The sequence below is a fragment of the Bombyx mandarina genome, chromosome 01 (assembly GCF_030267445.1).
Source record: "Bombyx mandarina strain Sakado chromosome 01, ASM3026744v2".
NCBI classification, from domain to species: Eukaryota; Metazoa; Arthropoda; class Insecta; order Lepidoptera; family Bombycidae; genus Bombyx; species Bombyx mandarina.
In genome coordinates, this window is record NC_143208.1 from 16,143,264 (window position 1) to 16,156,274 (window position 13,011).

Consider the following 13,011-nt stretch of genomic DNA (forward strand, 5'->3'; position numbering starts at 1 on the left):
AATATTTAAGTTTTAATTTATATTTTATGATTACTGAGTAATTTTTACTCCAGGAGGACATAAACCACTGGACCCTTGAAGAGTTGTTAACACCTATCAGGCAACTGCGTGATGAAGTGAAACGCAAGGCACTAATGAGACTCGAGTACGAGGGCCTGTCTGCTCCGGGCGGGACCAAAGGACGCAATGTTTCCGATCCGGCTTCCTACGCCATGGACAGATATGCTTATTACGTCTGTCATAAATGTGGCAAGGTAATTTTCGACAGGTTTTTATTAGCTCATGCGGGCCCGCATGGATAAGTACCTTCAACCTGCCTATTTCCGCCGTGAAGTAGTAATGCGTTTCGGTTTCAAGGGTGCGGCAGCCTTTGTACTGTAAAAACTGAGACTAAAAACTCATGACTTAAGGTGGGTATTAACATGGCCGTTTGGGTCGCGAGTGATGTCACGCGCAATGAAGCTGCATTTTGAATATGCAAGGTAGAGTAAGAAGCACCACCTTGTATAGGGGACAGGTCGATAAAGTGTCTGTTCGTCTGTAAACAGTAAGTTATTATTAGAAAATTCATCGAATTAGCGCTAGTGTAGGAAGCGGAAATGATGTAGATGTAGCAGTTTTAAACAGAACAAAGTGTGGTAGTTTATGGTGATGTTTTTTAAATCTTTCCACTTGCTACTGTGGCGCCACCTTAATTGGCTACGTTTCATCATCATCATTGTCGGTTGCTCTTGGCAGAGCAGTCCTGGTCATGTGCAATTCTTGTTTATTAAAGCCTTGACAGATGTTCTTCATAGTTTGCGAACTGAGGCTTGGCGCACCCACTCGTTAAGTGGGGTTTCCTTTTAACGGATACTTTTTAATACATTGAGATGGTGCTCCTTGGTTCTACACTCCGTAATCTTTAATTATAATAAACTAGCTGACCCGGCAGACCTCGTAGTGCCTCACTCGATAAATAAAATACCTAAACTTTTGTATAAAATAAACTTAAAACAAACAAGAGGAATCCGTCTGACGGGGGACACATCAAAGGAAAAACAAAATTGTTATTTTTGTTTAGTTACGAGCATTTTCATATTTATTCACCTTTTAAACCTTCTTTGGACTTCCACAAATAATTTAAGACCAAAATTACCCAAATCGGTCCAGCCGTTCTCGAGTTTTAGTGAGACTAACGAACAACAATTCATTTTTATTTATATAGATATGAATAATTAGACGTATCTGGTTTCCTATTGGGGCTATTAAGCAAACGTATTTCGATTGGATAACTTTATGTTAGCTACTTTATGTAAGCTGAAGTGGCATTGGGCTGGTCACATATGTCGCAGAACCGATAACCGTTGGGGTAGACGTGTTCTGGAGTGGAGACCGTGAACCGGCAAATGTAGTGTAGGACGTAGTGAACTTTATATTAGGAAAGAGAATATTTATTTAATCGCCATTATGTTTATAATGCAGGCCTATTTCGGCGGGCTGGCTCGTTGTGAGGCCGAGTCGAATGGCTGGTGGGAGCCGGCTGAGCTCGTATGCGGCGCTTGCAGTGACGTCACCGGCGCTAGGACTTGCCCGAAACACGGAGCCGACTTTCTCGAGTACAAATGCCGGTATTGCTGTTCGGTAAGTTTATGTTAAGAAATTCGATTTTTAATTGATCTTTTTTTTTTTTTTTTTTTTTTTTTTTTTTTTTTTTTTTTTTTTTTTTTTTTTTTTTTTTTTTTTTTTTTTTTTTTTATGATTGAAACTTTACTGGTGGCCCGAAGGCCTTTCCAGTTTCACCAGGACAGGTGGGCGAGCAAAGGCTCAGCCAAGAGGGGTGGGATTTGCTAACAACTGCCCGAGCGCCTCCGAAGGAGACCTAACAACTCAAGAGCAATTGTTTCGCGAATGAATCTACTACCGAATCGGAATCGCGACCCGCTGAGAAGATCCGGCGAGAAACTCAGCGGGCTGATGCATGGGTTAGGTTGCACGTCGACCTCTTTGTCGAGTTCGACGAGTACGGTTACCGGGGTCCCTAAGACTGCCCCTAGTATTAGAGCTGAAGGCATCTAATGCAAAGGTTATTGGATCTGATGGATCCGTAAGGACGTGTCTAGGGCGTCGACGGTGACTGGCTCCTGCATGATCGGGATTCGGGGAGTAGTCAGCGGCGGCAACGATAAGGCGATTATCATGACGCATAGCCTTATCGAAGTATCGTTCCGACGCTGACTTCATGTATTTCCGAATTGATTCGAGGCCCAGGTCGTCGTGTAGGTCAACGTTCCTCACGAACCACGGAGCCCCGACAGCTAACCTGCAAAAGCGGGATTGTAGGGATTGGAGGGTGTCTATGTGTGTGCGGGCTGCGTGAGCGAACACCACACTCGCGTAAGTCATGACGGGCCTTATGCAAGTTTTGTAAAGTGTCACCTTGTTCCGAAGGGACATTTTACTCCGCTTACAGATCATGGGGTAGAGTCTACCGAGAATAAACGCGGCACGGTCACGGACTGATTTTATATGCGGGCGGAATGTCATCGATGCATCCAGGGTAACGCCCAGGTACTTGACCTTCCTGGCCCAGGGTATGGGTTGTCTAAAGAGAGTAATCGGGGGTGTGAGATTCCTCCTCCTAATCCGGGAGGAAATCCGTGTAGAGCTTCCCCTCTGAAATAGCACCGCAGTACTTTTCGCTGGGTTGATGTCTATGCGCCATTTTCGGAACCACTGTCCTAGGGCTAGGGCTGCGCTCTGAAGCTTCTTTGCGATTAGGGACTTATTTCTACTAGAATAGTAAACAGTCGTGTCGTCGGCGAATAAAGCTAAATGGGTCGGCGGCGACCGGGGAATATCGTTGACGAATAAGCTAAATAGGAGGGGTGAGAGGACAGAGCCTTGCGGGACTCCAGCTGTGAGAGGTCGTGGGGAGGAGCGGGTTCCCTCGACTCGATATCGAAAAGAGCGGTTCGACAAGAAGTCCCGTATGATGAGCACGAGACTATCCGGCACGCCCATGTTGAATAGTTTAAAAATCAAACCATTGTGCCAGACTTTGTCGAACGCTTTTGCGACGTCGAAGAAGAGAGCTCCCGTGTATAACGGTTTTGGTCGATTAAGCCCCACAAGAATGTGCTCCGTGAGGCGGTGCACCTGTTGAACGCATGAGTGATTTGTACGGAATCCGAATTGTTCATCGATGAGAATGCCCTTGGATGAGACGAAGTCTCTGAGGCGTTTGTAGAGCAGACGCTCATACAGTTTGCCTAGAGACATGAGGAGGCTAATCGGGCGGTAGCTCGTCGGATGATTTTTTGGTTTACCGGGTTTATGTATGCCGATAACGTCCGCTTCTTTCCACACCGCGGGAAAGATACAGTTCGCCATAGCGGCATTGAAAATAGATGCCAACATCACGATGAGTTGGACGGGTAGAAGTTTAATAACGCGGTTAGATATACCGTCGGAACCGGGAGCCTTGCGAGGACGTAGGTCTTTGATCAAGTCTTTAACTTCTATCGGGGTGACGGGTGGTAACGCATCCGATGGTGGCAAGCAGGCTCTGCGTTCTACCTCACTGTCTACTAATTCTACATGAACAGGGTCCACGGATTGAGTGCTGGGCGTGCACTGGGTTTGCAATGTATCGGCCAGCAGCTCTGCTTTTTCGTCATCATCGAACGCCGCGAGTCGGCCTGAGGGGCCTACGAGGGGGGGCATAGTTACTACCGTATCCGATTTGAGAGTACGAGCTAAGCGGTAGTAAGACCTTTGGGAGGGCGCGAGTCCTTCTAAGAAATCAGACCATCTGGCATCTCGGACTTCGGCGATGCGAGACTTTACGTCGCGTTGTAGGGCACGCATTCGAATACGATTTTCCGCGGTAGGATACCTGTCGTAGGCGCGTATCGAGGCGTTCTTAGCTCTAAGGAGTTCCCTAATATCGTCGGACAATTTGAAGCGGTGAAGGAAGTCCTCCGCTACAACTTGTTTCGATGAACTGTCTAATGTCGAGGTGATGTGTGACGTTAAGATGTCTATGGCTTCAGCGGTATCCTGAGGAGACGGGATAGAGTCCGGGTTAAACGGGAGCGATGGTGGATCAGATTCAGCCAGGCTGATGCCCAGCGTGTGCCAATCCACCACAGTCCTCGTGACGGGAACGGAATCGGGAGCGCGACCGAGCTTCATAACGACGGGACGGTGGTCTGAATCTAACTCTGAAACTACTTCGATCGAGTGTAAGCGCAGAGTTACGTTTTTTAATAACGCTATGTCGAGTATATCCGGGCGATGCGCGATGTTTAGCGGGTAGTGAGTCGGGGTTAGCGGAGCGACGATATCGAAAGCGAGATCATCGACTAACGCGTCAAGCCGCCTGCCATTCGGGGTTGTGGTGTGTGAGTTCCACCTGATGTGTTTACAATTTAGGTCGCCCGCCAGAATGACAGAGCTCCCCATACCGAGCAGCGCCTCGATATCACTGCTTAGAACGATCTTATCCGGTGGAAGATAAACGGACGCGATAACGATCGGCGCGTGTCCCGTCAGTGAGATTCGGCACACTGATGCTTCGATATTAGCGAGCGCGGGAGGATCAAGCGGGACGCAATGCAGGGCTCTTCTATAGTAAATGACGGTACCACCACCACGGGCAGAGAGCCTGTCGTTCCTGACCATGTTATAGTTCGCGATTTTAGGGTCACGGCGCGCGGGCTTAAGTAGGGTCTCCTGCACTAAAAAGATATCAATTTGATGGTCACGCAAAAAGTCAGAAACCTGATCACGTTGATTTGCGAGACCGTAAGCGTTAAAAAATCCTATCGTTACGGATAGGGGCTTTATTCTACTTATATACGCCATTGATTACCGGCGGAGTGAGGGGAGGACGTACGTATTTAATGACGCGTATACGTCGGCGTATTCTTGCACAACGGCGATAAAGTGTTGTGCAGTGGAGGCAGCGCGAATGGCGTCGCCCAAAGCGTTAACGCGCTCAAAGTTGATCGACTGAAAGAAGTCGATCGCTAAAGCGAGATTTTCGGACGCGGTCGGAGGGCAAGTCGCGGGAGAGGGACGAGTCGCGGGGGCGGGACGAATCGCGGAGGAGGGAGTTGTAGCCGTGTTCGTGTACGGCAGCGGTTTTGCCCAGGCCGAGACACTGGGCACCGCCGCCGGAACGAACGCTGGCTTAGCCTGCGACGCAGAGGGTGCCGAGGCTTTGATGTCTGGGCCGGAAGCTCGGAGGCGGTTTTGGCGGGCGACGCGGCGATTTATTTTAGGGGCTCGGGGGCAACCACGGTAATTCGCGGGGTGACCCTGTGTTCGACACAGGACGCAGCTAGGCGGTTCCGTCGCGGTTTTTTGGTCGCGAGCGCAGAGGGCCGTGGCGTGATCGCCCAAACACTTAACACATCGGGGGCGCGCGTGACAGTTACGGGAAGAGTGCCCGTACAATTGACAGTTATGGCACTGGCGAGGAGTGCCTTTTTTATGGGGGGCTTCGATGGCGATACCGGAGAGCCTACAGACGGTCTGTGTGTTGAAGATTTTCTTACCCTCGGGGGTAGGCTGGAGGGTGACTAGAACCATATTATATGGCTCCCTACCGCGACCGGTGTGCATACGGTGCACAGAATTCACTGGAAAGCCCTGTTCTAACAGATCGGCCTTGACGAGCTCTACATCTAACTCTTTAGGGATTCCGCGTATTACAACGCGGAGTTCGCGCTCCTCCTGGAGCGTATAAGTATGGAAACTTATACGTTCCTTACGGAGGTAAGAAGAGAGGGCCCTATGGTCGTCAGGTGTTTGAACCTTAATTTGAATGCCGTTCGCGAGGTTACGGGCATTCGTGAAATTTATATTTTTGGCCTTAAGGGCCAGGCAAACTCGATCCCAAGCTGCCTTCTCCTGAAGGATAACCGGGGGAGGGGTCTGGGTTTTAATTTGTGCCACCGGACGCGGCGACGGAGTGGCACGGGCTGGGGGCGCAACGGGAGTCTGAGGGCGGGGGCGCGACGCGTTCACGGCTTTGCTAATTTTAGCGGCCGCGGGAGCTCGAGACTCCGCGGCACGCTTCTTACCCTTCTGTACCAGGGTGAATCCATCCGTCGATGAGGCGGGGGCGAGGTCGACCTCCATGTCCGAGTCAGAGTCGGAGCACGAGGAGGCGGGTGCAGGCGACCTACGAGCAAGTGTAGGTGTTTTAGAGGGCGCGACGGAGGCCGCGGATGATCGCTCAGCTGAAACGATGGTCACGGCGGACGACGCAGCAGCTTTTCTCGCCAGTATAGGCGACACGGGAGCGGCAGGCACGACAGAGGCTGCGGTGCTCAATGCAGAAGCTCTGCACGCAGGTACAGGCGACGCAGGAGCAGCGAGCGCGGCGGAGTCCTCGAGAGGGCTCGCAGTGTGATTGGCCTTGAAGGCCAGAAACTCTGAGGCGAGCTGTGGGTGGCGAAGTCGGAGGAATTCCGCGAATACAGCGTCCATGATCGCTGAGTACCCAGGTGGGGCGGCCCCGGGTCTTGAAACACTCGCCTTGCGGCGAGGCCCCAACTTCTCGGACCTGAGCGGTTCTATTGAACACAGGTGGCAATGCGGCGCGATTACTACAGGACAAAGAAAAAGCACAACAAAACAGAAATTACAAAAAGAAACAAAACAAATAAATACTTGCAGGAAAACACTTTGTCGGCAAATGTTCCACGAACACAAAAATAACTAAAACAAAACAAATAAAAGCTTCCAGGAAACACACTTGGTCGGCAGATGTATCACGAACACAGGCCGCGCGAACAATGGCCGGGCTAACAAAAGCCGGGCGAACAAAGACCGGGCGATCGAGTGGACGATGAGCACGTCCGCACGTGACGGGTGCCTCTATCGGAATGAGATCTTTTATACCTAGTCAGGTCATAAATTCTGTCACATGTTTAATTTAAAATAATTGAAACAAGTTTATTCATTATGTAACCATTCATATACCAAAATGAACTTAACAAAACATAGATTCTTATGACACTAAAGTTTATTCAAAATGACCTCCGTGATTTTGAATACAGGCCTTCAATCTGCGCGGCCAGTCGTCTATCGCAGCACGAACGAGGTCCATGTCAATATCGGCGGCTGCCTTAATCAAGGATGTCTTGAGTGACTCCAAATTGGGATGAGGCTTTGAGCACGCCTTTTCCTCCAAGTGTTGCCATATCTTGTAATCTAACGGATTCAAATCTGGACTGGAGGAGGGCCAGTCTTCGTGCCGGATGAAGTCGACTTCACGCGCCGCCAGCCAGTCTTGTGTGCTCTTCGCTCTATGAGCTGGCGCCGAATCTTGTTGGAATACCCAGTGCCTGTTATTGAACATGGTATGAGAAACAGGTTCCACAAGGTTCGTCAGGACTGTATTTTGATACACAACTGCATTCGTTTTTACACCTTTCTCACAAAAATGTACCTCTGTTAAGCCCCAATAAGAAACTCCCAACCATACCATGAGCGAGGATGGAAAAAGACCTCGTTGGACACGCGGAATACGGTTGCTCGCTTCTTCACTACTGTGTGCGTACACCATATGATTTTGTTTGTTGTAGCTCTCTTCTACGGTAAAAAATTTTTCATCCAAAAAAAATATTTCCCGCCAAAGCCCTAAGTCTTCATTTAACACCCTTTTCACCGTGGTTCTGCTTAACCCCATCTGAAGGGCCAACAGTTTTTGCTTACGTTTGGGATTTCTTTGAATTCGCGCCTTCACAGCTTTTATCACTGCTGGAGTCCTAACAGACCGAGGGCGACCACTTCTTGACCTGTCATCTACACTAGAGTCTTCATTGTATCGTTTGATGGTACGATAAACGAATCTTTTTGTTATATTCAAATTTTTCAGTATGTTAAAAATTTGAATTGGCGTGTAACCGCAACGATGCAACGCAATAACTGCAACACGGTCTTCTTTAAGCGTCCACTCCATATTTAAAAATGAGTAAAATTCTAAAAGTATACATTTTTATTTTCATGAACAATTCGAAATTCGAATTCAATAAACTTTTTTGTGGCCAGCATTCTAAAAGAAAAGTTTTTACTGTGTGACAATACTTATGACCTGACTAGTTATATGGCACCAAAGTTGCACGTGCTAATGTGCTAAAACAGATGGCGGCCCGGTTGTTCACAAACATCTGAATTTAATATCTATGTATTAATACGTGAAGCAAATACTTTGTACCCCTTTTTACGAAGATTGTGCGGACGGCGGATTATAAAATTTCCCCCACTTATAGGAACTAGCTGTACCCGTCCGCTTCGTTGGGCATTAAAAATTAACATTATTATTTCTCACCCCCACAAAGATTCTCGTCATTAACGCCTCCGCAACTGGTGTAAGGAGTCCAACACTCATATAAATATTAACCCATCCATTAAGTACATGTATTTTCTACATGGATACTAAGTTTCAAGTCAATCGGTTTAGTAGTTATAACGGAACATCCGTAAAAACCACTGTAGATTTATATATTAGTAGAGTATAATAAACATTCAGACAAAAAAACAAAACAAACCTGTTCATCACACGATGTGGGAATCGAACCCACGACCTTCGTCGTAACAGTTTGCGTCGCTAACTACTGCTCCACCGAATATGTGCTTACTAGTAATGTTTATGGACAGGTTGCAGTGTTCTTCTGCTTCGGCACGTCGCACTTCTGCAACGCCTGCCACGACGACTTCCAGCGCGTCACACACATACCGCGACACCTGTTGCCTCAATGTCCAGCAGGTGATTTTAAATTAAACTACATTCCTATATAAGTTACGTATTGTATTATAGCATATCATTGAATGTTTAGTTGAGTTGCTCGCTCCGGGCGTTTCAGTATTGCAATAATTGTTACGTTATAAAACCTCTTGTAAAAATGAATATAAAAAAATAGTATTAAAAAAAAAAAAAACTTAAGTTTAAAAATAATAAGACATGCTCGCTGAGTTTCTTGCCAGTTCTTCTCAGGACGGAGGCTTGTTTTTGTGAATTGGCGGTAGTTCTTTTTGACCTTCAACAAGTATGTACTTTCATTTATGTTGAAAAAAAAAATTGTTTTGATTTTGTTGACTTTAATAAAATATTAATAATATATATCGACGCTTGAAAGGCAAACGTGACTAAGCGACAATGCATGAACTTTACAGTAGACTATTTTAAAGTTGATATACCTGAAAACAAAATTATTTTAACGAATCCAGCTGTAGTAGAATCTAGCTAGTAGCTGTAGGATTGAAATGATTTTAATAGACCTAGAAATATATTTTTTTTGCGCATCGAAAATGGTTATTGCCTATCATTTATGTACAAAGCAGTTACTGTCGCTTAGTCACTTTTGCCTTTCAAGCGTCGATATGTACATATATCTTTGAAATTATGCATAAATATTTTGTGCGTTGAAGAAAAATATCGAATCTTGTATATTAATATGAGGAATATGTTATTGTATTGCATCAGGTCCTAAAGGTGAACAGCTGCCGGGTACATCGGATGAGTGTCCCCTGCACGTGCAACATCCGGCGACCGGCGAGGAGTTCGCGCTCGGCTGCGGCGTGTGTCGGCACGCGCAAGGCTTCTAAACCCAACATGGTCACACACGCGCCCCTATAACACACCTCCGCTGCGAAACTGCTTCTTTTACCACATCTGTGTATCTAGCATATCGACGCTTGAAAGGCAAACGTGACTAAGCGGCAATGACTGCTTTATACATAAATGATAGGCAATAACCATATTCGATGCGTAAAAAAAAATATTTCTAGGTCTATTAAAATCATTTCAATCCTACAGCTGAATTCGTTAAAATATAATTTTTTTCAGGTATTTGAACTTTAAATTAGTCTACTGTAAAGTTCACGCATTGTCGCTTAGCCACGTTTGCCTTTCAAGCGTCGATATGATTACAATATGACTTCTAGTTTGAACGTCTTCGCAAGTCAGTTCATTTTTGATAAATTTTTGATTCACAGTAGACAGCTTGGTTTTCCTAGTATTGCTGATGTCCATGGGCGACGGCAATCACTCACCACCAGACGGGCCGTATACTCGTCTGTCTATAAGGGCAATAAAAAAACCATTAACGAATTCAATATGCTCATTGATTTGATACTTGCCTTAAACCAAACTAAAGTCGGTCTGATGTCATGTTTATTTCATCGAAAGGAATTCTGATTAAAAGTAATTCGGAAAATGTCTCAAGTAGGGCGATTTTGTATGAAGTTGGAACAGCGCCCCTAGCGCCAAATGAACGGAAATTGTTCCAATTATATACAAATTTGTCGTACTAACCATATAGAAGGTGTAACGTGGGTAGGTAAATCGAAGACTTGTCGATGGTCACTGGAATCGACTGGATGTAAGACCGGTCGTGATGGTGAGGCTTGGGGAAGGCCAATGTTCAGCAGTGGACATCTACAGGCTAATAATTAGTTAATTCTGATATAATGAAATTTAATAATTTCAACAACAACAACAAAAAACCTACATAAGAAACAGAATAATTTATGAAACCATTTGTAAAATTAGCCTTTTCAACAAACAAACAAAAAAAGAGGTTTTTTTTTAAAGTATTCTTTTCACAAAATTTCCTGGATCCAGATACTACGATTTTTAATGTTAATAACACTATATTTTTTGCTTTCTATGATTATTAGTTTTCTTCTTAATATTAGTCTCACGATGTTATCCGAATGTAAATCGTATGAAGATAATGATCCAGTAAGATCCTAAGCTTGTTTCAAGAATTTTGCAAAATTGATTTCTCGGCGGAGATGTGTTAATAAAGGCCTCAATCACTCGCTCAACTATAACGTTTTTATTCAATTACCATAAATCTAAAGCTTCGTTGAACAACGATGAATTCAAAGATCCCAATTTAAAATAGATAATGGCGATATATAATATATCATATATTTAAGTCGTTATATTATAGTAAATTGGAAATATTTGTTGTTTTTTTTTTTTAAGAAACATATCTCATTTCAGGGGCATCGTTGTTGTACATTACTGGCAATGTAATTTACAAACAAATATGTTATATATAAAACGAAAGTAACTGAAGTACTTCTGAATTAAGACTGAGATAGGATGCCTAGCATAAATCACAAGACCTATCTTTCATTCTTCGTCAATTCGCGCCATAAGTCAAATATTGTACAACCTAAACTGTATCTATCGAACTTACGGAAATGTCTTTGATTAAGACGGGTATTTGAAAGCAAGTTATTTTTTAAGAAATATTTTCGTTTACCTTCTACGCAATAGTTTTGTTTAGACTTAATGACGTTAGTTTTTTTATCGACTGGAATTGATATAAGAAATATTAGGCGGGCGGACTAAGCCATCCGTCCTTGTTTGTCTTTAAGAATTAGAAAGTGATAAATGTTATACGCGGGTATTGCGAAGAAAATAATGTTTAATGTATGTAAGTGTTAATATGCCTAGCTTAAGGGATGTGCGAATGTAGATTATCTTGTCGCATATTTGCCAATTTTTCGGGTGCGAAAGAGATAGAGAACGATGTAGGTAAAACATGCAAAAGTCGGTTTGGTTGGTCGAAGAAAATATTTCCAAAATATTCTTTACAATTTATTGATAACAGCCATCGTAGTAAAATATCTAAATTTCGCACATTTAGTTTTAGTTGAAGAATTTTTTTATTTTTTTAAATATTAATATCATTAATGACATCGAAAATACCGGTTTTGTGTGATATCATCAATTTTGAAGGTTACCTTCTTTTCTGATTCCAAAACACGTACGTAATCAAAGCAATTGACAATTACACATACAAGTTAACGATCGAGTCGCTTAGCTTAGCTTAGCTTAGCTAGTCGAGCTTAACAAATCCAAGTCAAATGCGTGCAATGCCGTTCACCACAACCCCATACATTCATCTCGGATATTCAAATTAAAAACTATTGTAATCATTTCTTTTGTTGTACAGCGATAACCCTTGTACAAAGCGATTGCCGTCGCCTTGAGACATGAGGTCGAAGTCTCAATAGCATGGTCATTCTATCGTTCGAATTGAGACGCACGAATACTCGGCGACAGAATAAGGCCGAATGATGTTACCATCGAGCGTCGAGCGATGTGTCCAATAGTAATTACCGAAATTTTGGAATTTGGTTCAATTATCACTTATCTCGGAAACCGCTTATAAAATACATACGATTTACAACTATTTAATGTGATTATTTAGAATTTTTCTGGCTTTGATTGAACGACACCATAGTCTGACGATAACGAGTACACGGGAACTCTTACGTACAACTTACAAGGCCGCGGTCGCTTCAGTAAATACGATATCATTAAATAACCACTCGGATCTCTATAAGCCCGTTATTTGAGCATTATCATACGGTTTTATTCTTTTTATTATTATATGAATAAAACTTTTTGACGATCTTCTTGTAACGGGCTTATAAAGCCACAATAACTCACTATGAATATATAAACATAGATGTTTATTGTTCATCACAATTAAAATATATGCAACAGAATATTGAGATTATGCAGGGAGTGTAATGGGTGGTTTTGTCGCTAATGCCACGCATCTAAATAATCGTTAATTAAAAGCCCCCAAAGAGAAACCGATGACGGAATCTAGTATGGACAACAGAAGCTTCTGGAATATTGAAATTGGCATACTATGAGTTGCATTGCCAAATACATCAAATAATATAATATATTCCCGACTTAGAGGGCGGTAAAGAGGAGGTAGAGGTCTCATGCTTATAAGCGTATTTGAAATCTATTAAAACGCAAATATAAGCGGTAGATTTTAATCATGTCATTTTATACAATTATATCGCTTGGAATGAATGTGCGTTAACGTAATCAATATATAACATTGCGTAGTTTCATTATGTACGTTTATAAACGTCGCCGTGTCCTGCTTCAATTAAAAATCCAATTCGTCTCTTTTACAATAGGTATGTGTGATTATTATTACATTATCCATTATTCGAAGTATGTAGGTATTA

General features: G+C 43.8%; 1 protein-coding gene across 4 annotated transcripts in view; it reads left to right on the forward strand.

Moving 5' to 3' along the window:
* Positions 1-9,669, forward strand: part of hiw (MYC binding protein highwire) — a 146,262-nt gene extending 136,593 nt beyond the window's left edge. For all 4 annotated transcript variants that reach the window (XM_028187449.2, XM_028187451.2, XM_028187452.2 and 1 more), the window contains exons 70-73: positions 54-254; positions 1,465-1,623; positions 8,656-8,764; positions 9,482-9,669. In XM_028187449.2, the coding sequence (XP_028043250.2) occupies positions 54-254; positions 1,465-1,623; positions 8,656-8,764; positions 9,482-9,603 (591 nt within the window). In that variant the 3' untranslated portion in view covers positions 9,604-9,669. The remainder of the gene's footprint in view (positions 1-53; positions 255-1,464; positions 1,624-8,655; positions 8,765-9,481) is intronic.
* The last annotated feature ends 3,342 nt before the right edge of the window (positions 9,670-13,011 follow it).